The following is an 18871-nucleotide window of genomic DNA, read 5'->3' as shown; positions in this document are numbered from 1 at the left end:
GACACTGGGACTGGTGTAGTAATAAGGAACACTGTTGCTGGCCTACACTGTTCTGGTTACACTGGAGCTGGTGTGGTGGTGATAAGGAACACTGTTGCTGGTCTACACTGGGACTGGTGTGGTGGTGATAAGGAACACTGTTGCTGGCATACACTGGTTTGGTGACACTGGGACTGGTATGGTGGTGATCAGGAAAACTGCTGCTGGCTGCACTGGTATGATGTAGTGATGATTGGAGACACTGTGCCTGGCTGCACTATTAGGGCTTGTTCACATGTAAGGTTGAGGGGCAATGAAACCTTGAGGTTGAGCTGCGGTTTTGCTGCCCTTCCAACTGCTACCCCCTTCAGCTGCAGAAGCAGCAGCCCGGGGTTGTACACATGCTATTGCTGGGATGCTTTGCTTCACAGCCATGGCAGGAAGTATACCCTTTGTTGCTTTCAGTGACAGGTGAATGGGGGTGCTTGGGTAGGGTCCAAGGGGTTTAATCAGGCAGTGAGAAGGTGATACAGTGCCTCCCCACCGTCTGTCAAATGCTCTCTGAAGAGTGCTTCAAACAGTGGCTGGGTGGGAGGTGTTTAAAACTGATGTTTAGGTATGTCAATTTTACACAAGGGCATCCCTAGGGTTGGTGTCACCCGGTGCGATAACACTTGGTGACACCCCCTCCTACGATCCCCGCAGCATGGATCGGATCTGCGGATTGAGCATAATGGATCGGACTACGATCCATTATGCTCAATCCGCAGATCTGATCCATCCTGCAGAGATCGTCAGCTTGCTTTACAACTTACCTTTTCGTGGAGCGGGTCCGGTGTCACCCTGTATAGGTTGCATGTTGACCATCCCCACAGGATGGATCGGATCTGCGGATTGAGCATAATGGATCAGAGTCCGTTCCATTATGCTCAATCTTCAGATCCAATCCATCCTGCGGGGATCGTCGGCTTGCTTTACAACTTACCTTTTCTTGTAGCAGGTACGGTGTCACCCCGTGCGGTAGGTGTCACCCGATGGGGCGTGCACCCCCCTCACCTGCCTTGGGACGCCACTGATTTTACATATTTGCATTGGTTCAGCTTGAACGAATGTAAATATACCAGTGCACATGTTTTGGATCCCCGTGGAATGTGAAAATCACTGTGCTAGGCACCTCTACTACAATGGGCCAAGCTGGATCTAAAATGCCATACCTACACTTCAGATTTAAACTTTTTTTCCACGTTCGTCTAACGACATTTTTTTAAAAAAAGCTTGGCAATCCTTCCATGTATCCATTTTCATCCCTTTGTCTCTCTAAACAGGAGTGTTTTCTGAATGTTATCGAAGTGATGAGAAACGGGCAGAACTTCTTTTGATCCATGTGAATCCCAAATGGGGAAGAGCCACAGCCCTGGAACTGGCTCGGCAGTCTCAAGCTCTGTCCTTTATGTCACAAGGAGGTGTCCAGGTTTGTCAGAAATGCCTTTATACCTGATCTGATATTATTATGCCCAGGTAGCCTTTGTTATAAAGAAACAGACAACCAGTATAAAAAAACACTATAGAAATGTGCAAAAAGTCTCCAGAGGAGCGATTGTGAAGCTCAAAGTTGGCAATGTATATCTGACCATGTAACACAGGCCACAATGGCTTTTTATGCATCAAATCTATGCCAGCACCAAATCTTCATGGAAGTTCTTAATTTATCTGTTACAGTTGTAACATGAGGGAAGTTAGATAATCCCAGTGGGTGTTATGAGATAAATAAAACTCCAATCTGATTATCTCTAATCCCCACCAGTCAACTCCAGTATCCACAAGTCAACTTTGTTTCTTCTTGCCACCTGCAGTCTCCTCCCATTTCCACTCAGTGCTATTGAGTCCCCACCAGGCGTGGACTGACAACTCATGGGGCCCCCGGGCAATAGGGGATCATGGGGCCCTTGTGTCCTTGCTCAAACTCAAAAAAGCCTATGAAAAATGTACCAGGGGCATCTCATGGGGCCCCCTACTGACCCCGGGTGCTCGGGCAGTGCCCGAGTTTCCAAATGGTCAGTCCGCCCCTGGTCCCCACCAGCCTTCTGCAGCTTCCTCCCCCAGTTCTGCTGTGCCCCACCAGTCTCCTACAATTCCATCCAGTACTCCTGAATCCTCACCAATCACCTGTAGTCTCTTCCCATTCCATCTAGTCCTTCAAAGTCCCCTCCAGTCTTCCACTTTCTTTGAGTCTCCTGTCCCCACCAGTCATTTCCAGTTCCTATTGTCCCCCATAAATCAGTGTCCTTAGAGTTTCCCTTTACATCAGGGTCTGCAGAGTCTCCCCTTGCACTGTAAGGGGGATTCCTTCAGACTTTGATGTAAAGGGAAACTTTAAGGACACCAATTTAAGGGGGAATGCTGTGGGGGGGACTCTGGTAACCACAGACCACCTTCCGTAGAGTGTATACACTAAGGTAAGGGGGTTATTGATGTAAGGGGGAATCTTTATATCAGTGCCTCCCTTACTGTATTCACTTCTCCCTTACATCAGTGACCCTCCCTCAGACAGGCCAGTCAGCGCTGTCACTGACCTCCTCTCAGGTTCACTGTGCAGAGCTCAGTCAGACAGTCCTCTCCAGGCTCCAGCTTGGTGGCTCTGGTTTCATCCTATATTCTCCTCTGCACAGTCCACAAACATCTGACTCCTCCCATGACCCCTGTCCCGGCAGTGCTCCTGCTCTTGACTCCTCTCCAGGCTCCCCCTCAGAGACTTCAGACATGATACAAGAGAAGGTCAGAAACTACAGGCATGATACAGGAGATTGTCAGAGATTGTGGACACGATACAGGAGATGGCCAGAGATTGCAAACATGATACAAGAGATGGTCAAAGACTGTGACATGATAAAAGAGATGGTAAGAGTCTGTGGACATAATACAAGAGATGGCGAGAAGTGGAGATCTGTCCAATCTCTACTTCTGTTTCCATCAGTAGAGCGTGACAGGTCTTTAATGGCCGTATAGTGTTGGTGAGTGAACATTTTTACTGCACAAGGTGGAGCACATTGCTGGAATTAAGAATTACTTCACACTGGCACCTAATGACATGATACAAGAGATGGTTAAAGACTGTGCAGAAATAATACGAGAGGTGGTCAAAGTCTGAAGACATGAAACAAGAGATGGTCAAAGACTGTGAACATGACACAAACGATGGTCAGAGACTGTGGACATGATACAAGAGATGGTCAGAGACTGTGGACACAATATAAGAAATGGTCAGAGATTGTGGACACAATACAAGAGATTGGTCTTATTGTGCTCATGACAAGCTCTCACCTGGCTACCACCACCACGGCTGTCTTTAATATTGATTGGACCCTGGGCAAACATTTTCTTGGGCCCCCCCATGAAATTTCGCTCTCCACCTGTTCTGAGACATACAATAAATAGCAGCTAAACTCAAAATCAGTTTACTGCAGCAGATCAGGCAGCAATTGCAATTGGTTGCCGGAGATTACAGCATATCATTACCACTCACTGACAAGTTGCTAGAGGTTACAGCACACATTACAGCTCACTGATTAGTTGCTAGAGGTTACAGCACATGATTTCTGCATGCTGATTGGTTGCTAGAGGTTACTGCACATCATTACTGCTCTCTGATTGGTTGCTAGAGGTTTCTGCACATTCTTACCACTCACTGATTGGTTGCTAGAAGTTGCTGCACATTATTACTGGTCACTGGTTGGTTGCTGGAGGTTACTGCACATCCTTACCACTCACTGATTGGTTGCTAGAGGTTACAGCACTTAATTACGTCTCACTGATTGGTTGCTGAAGGTTACAGCACATCATATCACTGCCTGCACACCATGGACTGAGAAGGTTAGGGGACCCTCCAATAGACAGAAAATTCATAGGACTCCTGGGATCAATAGCAGTGCTGGGCAGGAGGGTGTGATCATTGGCAGTGGTGGAGGGAGGGTTGATGGTATCAGTGGCAGTGCTGTGGGGAGGGTTGATGGCATGAGTGGCAGTGGTGGGAAGGATGGAACAAGTGGCAGTGCTCGGTGGATGAGATGAGTGGCAGTGCTGATGGGGGGATGGGATAAGTGGCAATGCTTGGGGGGATGGGAACAATGGCAGTGCTTGGCGTGGAAGGGAAAAGTGGCAGTGCTGGATGGGGATGGAAGGTGACATTTCTGCATCGACTACCAGTGTTAGGGAGGGTTAAAACTGAAGACTAATGTAATGGGGATTTACACTGGCCATCAGTGTAAGGGCAATTCTGCACTTACCACCAATGTAAAGGGAAATTTACAATGGTCACTAATGTAATGGGGAACTTGCTCTGAAGACCAATGTAATGAAAAAATTACACTGGCTACCAATGTAATGGGGGATTTCTACACCAACAACCAATACATTTCTACACTGGCCACCAGAGGTGTTGGTGGCTGGAACCTCGGGGGGGGGGGGGGGGGGGGGTTGGGGGCATCATATAGATATGTATGCCACACTGCCACAACTATTTACATGTGAATGTCACATTGCTGTCGCTATTTACATATGAATGCCACCATTTTTTATATGTGAATGCTGATAAGGTCTGCACATGTTTTTCATCTGTACATGGCAATAGGACAGAGCTGGGCAGTATAAGTAACAGCACTTCACACTGAGATATCTGACACAGCCTGGGACAAAGACTTCCAGGGACAAGGGAATGTAAACCAGTACAGTTGGCAAGTATGGAATAGTTGCTTTGGGCCTCACAACAATGACTGGGCCCAGGGCAGCTTCTCCTTTTGCCCCTCCTTAAAGATGGCCCTGACCACCACATTGCTGCAGCAGCTGCCAAACATTAGAGGCATAGTCACAAGAGCCACAGCCACAGACGCTCCTGCCACAGAGTGCAGTTAGATGATCCCGCTGTACACTCCCCTGTCTCCTACTACAAACAGGAGTCCATTCTGAGCACCCTGCATTCTGGGAGGTGCAGTCTCTGCGAAGCACAGGCATGGTGGTCCAAGTCCAATGTGTGCAGTATGGAGAACTACAACTCCCACCATGCAGCACCGTGCCGGCTTTGGGAGAAAGCTAAGATGGCGGTAGAGCCTGCCATTGGCTGCAGCTGACGGGATGGTCACGGAAGTTACAGAATGGAGAGGGAAAGCTAAGCCCAAGGAAGATTGCTGTGTGTAGAGTGTTTATTCTCAGTGTGAGGTGGGTGTTTCAACCATTTGAAACCTCCATGATGTCACCGCGTGCCTGCCCCTAACCCCGATCCAGCAGCCTTTGAAACTGCACATGTGCAGTTTCAAAGCTGGCCCGTAACCATATTTTTTATGGGCAGTCGCCATTCGTAAGAGACATTTATGGGACAGGATAATACTCGGCCAATTTTTACAAACTGTCCGCAAATTTACAGTTGGTTGGCAACCTGCCCTAGTCTCTTGTAGTCTTTCCCAGTCACTCACATCTTCTCTAGTCTCTTCCTGACTCTTCCAGTCTCCTCCAGTCTTCTCCAGTCACCTTCAGACTCCTCCAGTTTTCTTCCCTAACCTTCAATCTTCTCAAGTCTCCCTCAGTCTACTCCGGCCCCCTCTAGTGTCCTCCAGTCTCCTAGAATTACTTACTCCAAACACCTGTAGTTTTCTTCAGAAACATCCTTCGACTTCAAGACACCTCCCATCTTCTCCAGTCCCCTCCAATCTATGTCATTCTCCTATAGTTTCTTTCAGTCTCCTTTTTCCCCCTGCTGTCTCCTCCGTTGTCCTCCAGTCACCCCAGTCTCCTCCTTCCAATCTCTTCCAGTCTCAACCTCTAGTCTCTTCTAGTGAACTTCAGTCTCTTCCAATGATCTCCTGTCACACTCAGTCTCTTCCAATCAACCTCAGTCCCCTCCAGTCCCATTCAGTCTCTTACAGTCTCTTCCAGGTTTCTCTTGTCCCCTCCAGTGTGCTGCACTCTTCTCCTGCCCCTCCCATCAACTCCCTTCGCATCTCTAGTCTCCCCGTCCCCCCGTTACAGTCTTCTCCAGTCATCTCCAGTCTCCTATAGTGACACCCAGCTTTCTCCAATCTCTTCCATTCTACTTTTTTCCTCCCAGGTCTCCTCCTGTCTCTTTGAGTCTGTTTACCTCTCCCTCTGTCCCCTCCCATATCCCCCAGTTACCTCCAGCCTTCTCTAGTCTCTTCTTGTCTCCTCCCTAGTCTCTTGCAGTCTTCTCCAGTTACTCTAACCTTACATCTTCTCAAGTCTCCTTCAATCTACTTCTACTCCTAGTATCCTCCAGTCTCCTAGAGTTACCTACTCCAAATACCTGTAGTCTTCTCCAGAAACATTCTTCAACATCCAAACACCTCCAATCTTCTCCAGTCCCCTCCGATCTATTCCATTCTCCTATAGTCTCTTTCAGTCTCCTTATTGCCCTGCTGCCTTCTCCATTGTCCTACAGTCACCCCAGTCTTCTACAGTTTCCTCCTGTCTCCTTTAATCTTTCCCAAAATAACACTGTCTCCTCTAGTCTCTTCTAGTCACCTCCAGTCTCCTGCAATCTTCACCTATCCCTTCCAGTCTTTTCCAGTCCTCTCCAGTCTCCTCCTGTCCCCCAGTTTCTTCCAGTCACCTCCAGTCTCTTCCTGTTCTTTCCAGCCCCCTACAATCCATTATCCCCTTCAGTCGCTTACACACTCCTCCAGTTCCCTTCCACCATCTCCTTTCTTTTCCAGTTTCTTCCTGTCTCCTCAGGTCTGTTATTCTTCCCTCCAGTCTTCTCTGGTCCTATTCATTCTCTGCCAGTATGTCTCCTCCAATTTCCTCCTGTTTCACCAAGTCTCCTTTAGTCTCTTTCAGTCTCCCTCTTGTCCCCTCCAGTCTTCCATTCTCTTTGAGTCAGCTCCTGTCCCCTCCAATTACCCCCGTCTTCTCAAGTGTCATCTCATTTCCTCCTGTCCCCTCCAATCTCTTCCACTCCCCTCATGTCAGCTCCAGTTTACTTCTGTCCACTTTAGATTCATCCAGTCTCTTCAGTCACCTCCAATCACCTCAAGTCACCTCCAGTCTCCTCCATTTCCAGTCTACTTTAACAACTTTCAGTCAGTTCCAGTCCCCTCCCGTCACAATCAGACAAGTGCAGTGTCCTCCAGTCATCTTCAGACACCTTCAGTCACATAAAGTCCCCTCCAGTCACCTGCATTTATTTCTATACCCCACCAGACACCTACAGTTCTTGCTAATTTTTTTTTTTACTTAGCAGTTTTTGTGCTCTGGGGAAGACGATATAGGTGCCATCACTTGATGAGACATTCTTAAAATTAAAAACATTTGCGCTTGTTTTGAACTAACCCCTAAAACCTTCTTTACACCATATATGATTTTCCCATTTTCATGTGATGGTGGATGACAGTTTTCTTAAAAGGATTTTAAAGGTTGAAGGTTTTTTTGCCTAATGCATCCTTCAGTATGCAGCTCCCTCACCCCCCAAGTCCCCTCAAATACCTACCTGAGCCTGATCTCGATCCAGCAATGTGCATGAGAGCAGAGGCTCTCTCAGCTCTCTATCCTATTGGCTCAGTCATTGGTCCCTGCTGCTGTCAATCACAGCCAGTGAGAAGGGAGTGGGGGGTGGGAACGAGCTGTGCTTTGTGTGTCCTTTGGACACACAGAGCCAGCTCAGTAGTGAGCATGCACGAGTACCCCCAAGCAGCTTGCTATGTGGGCAGTTGGCGGGTTGCAGGTGCCAGGAGTGCTGGTGGTAAACCCACGAAGAGGAGGCTGCTCTGTGCAAAACCATTGCACAGAGCAGGTAAGTATGACATGTTTGTTATTTTTAAAAAAGAACCTTTACAACCACTTTAAGGACATTCTACAGTCACACCATACACTTTCATTTTAAAATATTAGCATTAAAATAACAATACAGTAACAATGACAATCCAATATGAACTCACTTGAACAATGCCCTTTCATTTTACTAGTGATGCCTGTCTGCTTGCCATCTCTTTCACCAACTTCCTTAGTTCCCTGTATGCTTTGCAGCTTCTCCTCTGCTTTTCACCTTTGATTTCTGAGGACTGTGTATTCAATAATACCTTGATGTCTGAAAGGAGTGATTCTTATACTGAATCTGCTTCCTGAAATTCTACCTCTCAGCACCTCTGTAGTTCAGAAGGCAGGGTTTGTGAATTCTGTGTGGGATTTTTCACAAAGCAAGTTTGCAAATTTTAAAATCATTCAGAAATAATAAGCTAGAAATAATAGGAATTCATTATGGAAATAAATACATGAATTTAAAATGTTGACCATAGATTTATGTTTAAAAGATAACTCAACTTATAGAACTTAAAGCATAGCTATATTGAAAATGTATTATTCTGCAGCTCATTGGTGTGATTTCTGGCACCCCACATCCTACTAGGCATTTCATTTAATTTCAATTCATTTTTCAGATGAAAATTTCATTTTCGGAGATTGGGATGTATGCGAATCTCACTAGTAACAAATATCAATAAATCTGAAAAAAGATGTAACAACATTAATGAATGGATTTATTTCATTCGAATGATATGATGCAATAGTAGTTTGGGTCCATGGAAAAACGAATAAAGTGTTTTAATTTGTTCGATAATTCAGATATTGATAACAAATGGATCCAAATTTCGTTCCATTTGCTAATTTGGATGCACATGACGCCATGCCATTTGTCTTGGTGGGTTGGATAAGTATCTGAAACTATTGTATCAGTTAGATTTGATAATATATCAAATACATAGCAATCTTCTGGAAAAACTGCTATTTTGTTCAAATCCACCCAGACCAACGAATTTACAAAACGAATGCCGAAGATACTGAACGAATTCTGAAAACAAATTGAGATAACATAACAAAGATAACGAAAATAAATTCTTCAATGAATGAATGCATCCAAAATGAAACAAAACTTTCTGGTGTGCACATGTCTACACATGTCCTGCACCACATTAGATTATACACGGCTCAAAGAAATTAAAGGAACACTTTGAAAACACATCAGATCTCAATGGGGAAAAATATCATGCTGGATATCTATACTGATATGGACTGCTTAATGTGTTAGGAACATCAGGATGCCCCATTGTTTGATGGAAATGAAAATGATCAAACTACAAAGGACTGAATTCAAAGACAGCTTGAAAAGTGAAGAAATGAAGCAGCAGGCGAGTCCATTTTGCTGAAATGTCATTGCAGCAACTCCAAATGATCCTCAATAGTTTGTATGGCCTCCACATGCTTGTATGCATGTCTGACAATGTTGAGGCATGCTCCTAATGAGATGACGGATGGTGTCCTGGGGTATTTGCTCCCAGATCTGGACCAGGGCATCACTGAGATCCTGGATTGGATAGTCTGAGGTGCAACCTGGTGACGTCAGATGGACCGAAACATGACATCCCAGAGGTGTTCTATTGGATTTAGGTCAGGGAGGCCATTTAATGGTATCCATTTCTTCATCCTCCAGGAACTTCCTGCATACTCTCACCACATGAGGCCAGGCATTGTCGTGCACCAGAAATAACGTAGGACCCATTGCACCAGCGTAAGGTCTGACAATGGGTCCAAGGATTTCATCCTGATACCTAATGGCAGTCAGGGAGCCATTGTCTAGCCTGTAGAGGTCAGTGCGTCCCTCCATGGATATGCCTCCCCAGTCCATCACTGACCCACCACCAAAACGGTCATGCTGAATGATTTTACAGGCAGCATAATGTTCTCTACGGCTTCTCCAGACCCTTCCACGTCTGTCACATGTGGTTAGGGTGAACCTGCTCTCATCTGTGAAAAGCACAGGGTGCCAGTGGTGGACCTGCCAATTCTGGTGTTCAATGGCAAATGCCAATCCAGCTCTATGGTGCCAAGCAGTGAGCACAGGGCCCCCTAGAGGAGGTCAGGCCCTCAGGCCACCGTCATGAAGTCTGTTTCTGATTGTTTGGTCAGAGACATTCACACCAGTGGCCTGCTGGAGGTCATTTTGTAGGGCTCTGGCAGTGCTCATCCTGGACCTTCTATGGCCCTGTCCAGCTCTCCTAGAGTTACTACCTGTCTCCTGGATTCTCCTCCATGCTCTTGAGACTGTGCTGGGAGACACAGCAAACCTTCTGGCAATGACACGTATTGATGTGCCATCCTGGAGGAGTTGAACTGCCTGTGCAACCTCTGTAGGGTCCAGGTATGGCCTCATGCTACCAGTAGTGACACTGAACCTAGCCAAATGCAAAACTAGTGAAAAACAGTCAGAAATTATTAAACAAAGAGTAGGGAACAAAATGTCAGTGGCCTCCACCAGTAAAACCATTTTGGGGGTCATCTTATTGTTGCCCATCTAGTGCACCTGTTATTAATTTAATTAATACCACAGCAGCTGAAACTGATTAACAACCCCCTCTGTTACTTAACTGACCAGATCAATGTCCGAGGAGTTTCATTGACTTGATGCTAGACTCTGATTAAAAAGTGTTCTTTTAATTTTTTTGAGCAGTGTATAATCATAACATGTCTATTGTATTTCCACAGACATTCCTCACGAAGACCTGGTGGGGAAAACTTTCAGTGGACAATGGCTTTATCCAGCTTTTGCTGTGTATGTTGTTTTTCCCTCTCATCTACAGCAACCTCATCAACTACAGGTCTGTCTGCCATCATTTCTCGCAATACAGTGATTTGTGGATTCTGGAGTATTCTGTTGTCCAGACGCCTGGTCTATGGGAAGCCAGTAAATGTCAGTGGTAAAAGGTCTGGCAGGATTTGGGCATTTAAAAGAGATAGCCGGAAAAGAGGGTTTTGATCTTGCCAGGCTTTTTCTCTGATGTAGAACAGCTTTAGTGTTATCCCATAGTGAAATACTTCTTCAGCTTGTGGTACAGTCCAGTTATCTCGGAAGTTAGTAGACATAGCCCTTTCAGCTTGGGTTCTTCTTCAGTTTCCATGAGTAAAATATTTATTTTGCAAATGCAGGATGGAAGGAAAGTACCATAACTGCCATAGGTGAACTATTCCATAAGGCAGGGGTGGGCAACTGTGGCCCTCCAGCTGTTGTAGAACTACAAGTTCCATGACACATTGCAAAACTGACAGTTACAAGCATGACTCCCAAAGGCAGAGGCATGATGGGACTTGTAGTTCACCAACAGCTGGAGTGCCACAGTTGCCCACCCCTGCCATAAGGTCAAACTACTGCTGATTCTTACTGATGTAGTTACTTTAAAACTTGAGTACAGTGTTTGACCAAGAGGTCCTCTAAACAATGTGAACTGTATAGCCAGTTGCAGTTTAGCAGACCATGGAAGCTCACTTGTCTTCTTAGACATGCCAAGCCTCCTAGATATCACCAGATTGTAGTTCGGGCTTGATATCTGCACTCACCAACCACTGTAATAGGTACAACTTGCTAGTATCGGGTTGGACCCTCTTTTGCCTTCAGAACTGCCTTAATTCTTTGTGGCATAGATTCAACAAGGTGTTGGAAACATTCCTCAGAGATTTCAGTTCATATTGACATGATAGCATCACACAGCTGCTGCAGATTTTCCGGCTGCACATCGATGATGCGAATCTCCCATTCCACCACATGCCAAAGGTGCTCGATTGGACTGAGATCTGGTGACTGTGGAGGCCATTGGAGTACAGTGAACTCATTGTCATGTTCAAGAAACCTCTTACATCAACAAGGCATTTTTGTCCACACAACTGCCGCTTATTGGATATTTTCCCTTTTTTGGACCATTCTCTGTAAATCCGAGAGATGGTTATGCATGTAAATCCCAGTAGATCAATAGTTTTTGAAATACTCAGACCAGCCCGTCTGGCACCAACAACCATACCATGTTTAAAGGCACTTAGATCCTCTTTCTTCCCAACTCTGATACTCGGTTTGAACTTCAGCAAGTTGTCTTCACCACATCTAGATGTCTAAATGCATTGAGTTGCTGCCATGTGGTTGGCTGATTAGCAATTTGTGTTACAAACTGTTAGGGATCCGGGTATGACCAGAAATATGTGGACTGACACAGGGAAGTAGCAGGCTTCAGGAACACAGGCGTAGTCAGGGCTGGAGAGATGGAATGGTCAGGCAGGCCGTTAGGTACTGTCAGGCACCGCCCGGCGGGATCTCTAGTACCCACAGACTGGGATTCCCCAGGGTGCGTAGTCTAAGCCCCAGTCTGCCTTTTCACCAGAGCCCCTGATGGTGGGGATGGACTTGGCACAGGACTGAGACCAGGCCGCGTCTCCTGAGTGCACCCAACTGTGGTAGAGGGGTCCGCCGAGGGTATGTACCGTGGGAAAGCCTGACGTGAAGAGGCTGGCAGACCTGGTAACAGGGACAGATCCGTGCGGGATGGATGGATGGATCGTCTGGGTAGCGTCAGGTGTAGTCAGGCAGGCCAGGTCAGCAACGTGTGGGCAGCGAGGTACCGGAGGAGCAGGCAGAGAATAGTCAGGGTCACAAGCCGGGTTCAATAACTCACGGGCAGCGCGGTACAGAGGATCAGGCAGAAGGATGGTCAGGCAAGCCAGGGATCAAGCAGGAGAAGTCAGCAGAGGTTAGGATCAGGCAGGGTTGGCAACAAATCAGATAGTCAGCAGAACAGGAACACAGGATACCAGGTACAGGGGCTCATGGGACCAATACACCAAGGCACTGATCACAGGCCTGGTCATTCCTTAAATACACCTCCTGCAATCAGCCCCAGGTGTTGGCTGACTGCAGGAGTGAGCTTCTGGCTGCTGAGAGCACCCGCTGGTCAGCCCTGGTACTGCAGCCCACACGGCAGGTGAGTCCCATCCTGACACAAACCAATTGAACAGGTGTACCTAATAAAGAGGCTGGTGAGTGTACATTAGAGAAGATGTTACAGATGAAAAATAATTCCGAATGGTTATTAAAATTTCTTGTTATGCTGAGGTGTCATGCGCTTAGTTCCAGTTGCACTATTTCAGCTAATTTGAGCTGTGCTTTTTTGTAGGAAAGGTTATACAAATTCCCCATCTTCTCTCGATGTAAGTCCAAATGAGAAGAGGAATCAGAGGATCGGTCAAGTTTCCAGAAGCGATTCAAAGGGGTAAGGCAGAGCAGGGAGCTTCATTCATTCTTTTACAGATTCTTAATTAAAGATTATAAGCGCTGACACCGACGGCTTTCATATGGTTGGCAATAGATTATTTGTTCTTTTTAAAATCAGCCACAGGACTGATCAATTAAAAAAAAAATGAACTGATTATCTCATCCACACAAGTTGCTACAGTACTGATTGGCGTAGTGGAGGAATCCTTGCTGTCAGAATAGCACAGAGGGATTCCTCCACTGTTAGAATACACCAATCAGCGCTTCAGGCTTTTGTTCCAACATTCAATAAAAGTCAGTTGACAGATCAACTTCTGTCAAGCTGATACGGGAATGAACGGATCAACATTCAGCAGGTCCCTGCTGAGCCATGGTGTGTATGATCAGCTTAAGCCGTATAAATTCCATGTCCTCTTATAGATGAGACACCCCAATAAAGCTTTAGAAACACAGGGGGAATAACTGACTCCTTGGCCTGTAGCTACATTGTCAGCATTCTTACATCTCTCAACTGGGGACAGACCCATACATATCAGCCTTCTACACCTGTCAATATCTGCCACCTAGATATGAGCCATCCGTGTCCCTTACCATCATCTCAGCACAAACAACAGAACAACATAATCCAGGTTTTTTTTAATGTCCATTCAAAAACTTCTTAATCACTGATTTACAGTGTTTAAAACCTGCTGGCCATTGGTCATGGACTACTAGTGGGAATACCAATCTGTTCTTCTTTTGCTTGTGTTGTGCTTATCAGGTGGTAACCCTGATTGAAGAACTGAAACACTGAAATTGCATTCTTTCCTGAAAATGTAACCAACAATTACATTCTATACCTGCCTTACAAATAACTCTGCATTGACCTGCCTTCATCACTAAAATCTGCATATTGGTCTCCATCAAAAACATCTCCACCCTAACTTCAGTCATAAACACAGCCATACTGGTCTCTGAAAGGATCTAGATAACCTCCATTTTGTTGATGTACGCCATTTTAAGTATTAAGTTAGGTTTTTACAGATATATTAGAAGTTTACTGAAACTGTTTCAGCTTGCACCAAAAAGTATAAACAATGATAAGAGGACCCTGACATTTTCTTTGTTCGGCTAATTCTCAGAAAGCTAGCAAAAACAGTTTATACCAAGAAATGTATATGTCATGTTTCATGTAGTCAGCTCATGATGGAAACTTACAAGTTACAGTTTTGAAACTCGCTCCCCCTCCCTTATTTTTTCTGTATCCCATATAATCTTAGTAATGTCTAATAAACTTTGAACATCTCTGAATATAAGCTGCCGTTATTTCCGTATTCAAGGGGTGTTCCCAGAATTCTGCTGATAAACCAGGAATCTCTCCACAGACCGGGGGTCTCTGAGGGAATAAAGATAATCAATCCTTTCAGTCTCCATTCTAAAAACCTTTACACCAGTCTCCATCATAAACACCTGATGAAAACAGAGAAAAAATATCCATGCTGTGTCTTTAAGAATATGGCAGCTAACACAAATAGGTAGTATAACAAACAAACAAATGTGTAAACAATGATCTATTACATCAAAATGTGCCCAGTATGATCCATAAAAAATCAAAACCGGTAAATATCTTGAGAGAAACAGTCCACCACCTTTGACAGAAGTGAAAATTCTTCATAAAATGTGTTCAGAGGTCCACCACCGTCCCTTTGTGAATTTCAAACTCACTAGAAACATTGGCTGCCATTACAACAGCAAGAACGCCCATGTGTCATATCCACAAACAGCCAATGAAAATGAGATGCTGACAATTTATGCGGCAACATCCGCCTTTTGGTAGAACCAGGGCTACAATAAATAAAGCTCCCCAGGAGCCAAACAAATCTCCAATAGTGTAGTATTTATTAAAAGCAGATATAAAAATTCCAAGCAAGAAAAACAATGTATATAACTTACATATATAGCCGCTGCCGACCTGGGATTGCGCAGTGGCATGGCGTCAGCACTAGACACTCCTCCCCAGGGGAGTGTAAGCTATATACATTGTTTTTCTTGCTTGGAATTTGTATATCTGCTTTTAATAAATACTACACTATTGGAGATTTGTTTGGCTCCTGGGGAGATTTATTTAGTATAGCCCTGGTTCTACCGCAAGACGAATGTTTACGCAACAATCGTCAGCATCTCATTCACATTGGTTGTTTGTGAATATGACACATGGGCATTCTTGCTGTTGTAATGGCTGCCAACGTTTCTGTTGAGTGGTGGACCTCTGAACACATTTTATGAAGAGTTTTCACTTCTGTCAGAGGTGGTGGACTGTTTCTCTCAAGATTTTCACCGGTTTTGATCATAAACACCTGCACACTGGTCCCGTCATAAACATGTCCCCACCAGCCCTATTTCAAGCACTTCCACACCAGCCTTTAACATAAACTTCTCCTTGTACCTGCCATTATCATAAACATCAACACAGCGATCTTCACAAACAACCTCTATTATGAACATCTCCAATCTGACTTCCATCATAAACACCTCTAAAAAAGCTCCTAACACCCACTTAGTGGTTAACACATCTGCCTTGCAGTAAATGGGTCATGGGTTTGATTCCCGACCATGGCGCCTCCTGCATGGAGTTTGCATGTTCTCTCTGTGCTTGCATGGGTTTCCTCCGGGTGCTCCGGTTTCCTCCCACACTCCAAATACATGCTGGTAGGTTAACTGGATCCTGTCTAAATTGTCCCTAGTATGTGTATGTGTATGTATGAATGTAAGTTAGGGACCCTAGATTGTACACCCCTTGAGGGTTAGGGACTGATGTGAATGTTCAATATATATGTAAAGCGCTGCGTAAATTGACGGCACTATATAAGTACCTGAAATAAATATATAACACCTAAATTACATCACCGATCTTGTCTCTAAATACCACCCAAACTGTACTCTCTGCTCCTAGCAAGACCTCCTACTCTATAGCTCCCTTGTCTCCTCCTCCCATGCTCATCTCCAGGATTTCTTCAGGGCTTCTCCCATCCTCTGGAACTCCCTACCCCAATCTATCAGACTATCGCCTACTCTGCTCACTTTTAGGCACACTCTGAAAACCCATCTCTTCACAGAAGCCTACCTCGACCCCAGCTAATGCTGGAATCTTTTACTCTTCCAACCACTCCATCCCCCACAGCTAATTACCTTTTGTACCACTAGCCCCCCCTCCTAGATTGTAAGCTCCAAGGAGCAGGGCCCTCTAATCCCTCTTGTAATGAACTGTATTGTTACTGTACTGTCTACCTCCATAATGTAAAGTGCTGAGCAAACTGTCGGCGCTATATAAGTCCTGTATAATAATAATAATGAGACCCCTACAACGGCCTGCATTATAAACACCTCCCTGCCGACCTTAATTGTAACAACCTCTATGCCAGTCTCCTTCATAAACATGTTCACACTAACCTGTATCATAAAAAAAATCAGCCTTTAATAAGCACTGTCACACCCACCTCCATTATAAACACCTCCACACCAGCCTCCATTATCAACACTTCCACCCAGGTCTTCCACCCAGGTGTTACCCCCACCCAGGTCTTCATCATAAAAACCATTGCACTCTTTATATCTTATACCAACTTTGTCAGTCCACTTTCTGATTTTCTTACTTGGTGGATCATAGATTCTTTTAATTTCTGTTTAAAAATATCTCCATGATATTCATCAAATTCATTCACATCCTTGGACTTATCACCTCATGATGGAAACATCAGTTCTTTGTGTTCTGTTTATGCCCCTCCAGTACTGAAAATGATTGTTTCTATATATTTGTAATGTTTGAACACTTCTGGCTGACTATGTTGTAATTTCTCCTACAGACTTAAACCGTACAGCTGTCTCTGGAAGCTTCAGGCTTTCTTCAGTGCTCCAATAGTGAAATTCTATTATAACGTTGTGTCATATGTTGGATTTTTGTGGCTTTTTGCATATGTTCTGATTGTTGATTTCCAAACCCATCCATCCTGGAGAGAATATATATTGTACATTTGGGTCTTCTCCATCTTTACCGAGGAGCTACGTCAGGTATTGTTAGATTATTGTATTGAATTTAGCATCAACAGTTTGCTCATCACTCTACAAAATAAGACGATACATTACACTTACAATACAATTTAGGAAATGAGGTTTAAAAGGGCCCTACTCTAGTGAGCTTACAATTTTAAAAAGAAAGAGCCTAGTTATATAAAAGAAAATAACTATCAGGGGAAAATGTGAAGGAGAAAGTATAGTTCAATTTTTAGGTTGAGGTGGGATAGGCTTCCCCAAAGAGGTGAGTTTTCAGGGATTATCTAAAGAGGGATAGATAGCTCAAGAGATTGGAATAGGAAGATCCAAAGCATGCAGGAGGCTCTGAATAAGTCTTGGAGGCAAGCATGAGTGAAGGTGATGGGAGAATTAAAGAGTAGGATTGAGTTGAATGCACCTCAGTTTGGTTTGCGGGAGTTTGTCAAACAACTCACAATTTTCAACATTAATCCCAAAACAATTGAAATCAATGGGAGCCAAATCTTTAAAATCAGTTCTGGCTATTTTGAATACTAATAGGGAAGGGATTGTTGAACAAATTGCACAAATTGGCTAAAAAAGTAAAAACAATTCAGTTTTGCAGCCAACAGTAGGTAGCAGTACTTTTAATAAGACGTAAACCTAAGGTGAAACACTAAAATGCACAAATCCTTTAAAAAACTGCTTGGGGGATGTCTTAAACCTTCCTGTGAAGTGGCATATCTTTAGGATGTATACAATGTGCTACAGCAAAAGTGACATTTACAAGTAAAAAAATTGCCTGGTTGTTAGGATGCAGCTGCTGGCTTCCTAATACACAGGAGCCCTGCATGGGAAGCTGCCACATCTAGCAATGGTAGTAATACCACCCTAAATGTGACTTCCTGCTGCAGCTGAAGTTTGGTTTAGAGGGCGGATGGGTAAAGCAAATTCAAACCAAATCCTACTTTAGTCCAAACCTGATGCTCATCCCTACTAAAAAGCAAGAAGCCTTTGGAAGAAAGCAGAGAACAATTTGATTATGTAGTTTGGGGCAGAGTTGTGGATTGCTTTGTAGGTTGTTAGCATTTTTTAGCAGTTTTATTTGTTGGGTAAGTGGAAGCCAGTGAAGGGATTGGCAGAGAGGGGTGGTACAGTGGATGAGCCTGGCAGCAGTATACATGATGGATTGAAGGGGGCTAGCCTGTAAAAGCAGGCCAATTCTATTAGTCTAGGCAAGAGATAAGGGAGTAAAAGGGTATCAAAGGCAGCAAAGATTTGGACAATGATTGGATGTGGGGCTTGAAGGGGAGGAAATAGTCCAGGATTGCACCTAGCACCCTGGCATGGGGGGGGGGAACATATGATTGTGCTATTGATCTTGAGGGAAAAGGCAGGAGAGGGGCTCGGAGGAATATTATGAACTCAGTTTTAAAAAAAATTTGAGTTTGAGGATGTGGTGTGTCCTCACCAGGGGCGGACTGACCATTTGGAAACTCGGGCACTGCCCGAGGGCCCGGGGTCAGTAGGGGGCCCCATGAGATGCCCCTGGTACCTTTTTCATAGACTTTTTTGAGTTTGAGCAAGGACACAGGGGCCCCATAATCCCTTATTGCCCGGGGGCCCCATGAGTTGTCAGTCCGCCCCTGGTCCTCACACTAAAATGTCAGTTAGTAAATTAGTAATGCCCAAGGAAACTGAAGGAGTGAGTTGAGAGATAGATTTGGGTGTTGTAAGAGTAGAAATTCGCAATATTCCCATCGCTCACTTTCCTGAAATGGGCTGGAAGCTAAACAG

At 44.8% G+C, this 18871-nt stretch overlaps 1 protein-coding gene across 2 annotated transcripts in view; it reads left to right on the top strand.

The window, feature by feature from the left end:
* LOC149435695 (transient receptor potential cation channel subfamily M member 2-like) overlaps window positions 1-18871 on the top strand; it is a 155722-nt gene that overhangs the window by 74517 nt on the left and 62334 nt on the right. The window contains exons 14-17 of one of the 2 annotated variants that reach the window (XM_089662481.1): window positions 1305-1450; window positions 10519-10631; window positions 12969-13064; window positions 16924-17113. In XM_089662481.1, coding sequence (XP_089518607.1) covers window positions 1305-1450; window positions 10519-10631; window positions 12969-13064; window positions 16924-17113 — 545 coding nt within the window. Of the gene's footprint in view, window positions 1-1304; window positions 1451-10518; window positions 10632-12968; window positions 13065-16908; window positions 17114-18871 lie in introns of both variants that reach the window. The other variant, XM_089662480.1, reaches the window with a different exon arrangement.

Source organism: Staurois parvus, unplaced genomic scaffold, assembly GCF_062004578.1.
Source record: "Staurois parvus isolate SC_StPar_1 unplaced genomic scaffold, SC_StPar_1.0 ptg001481l, whole genome shotgun sequence".
NCBI classification, from domain to species: domain Eukaryota; kingdom Metazoa; phylum Chordata; class Amphibia; order Anura; family Ranidae; genus Staurois; species Staurois parvus.
This window is presented reverse-complemented; position numbering and strand designations above follow the sequence as displayed.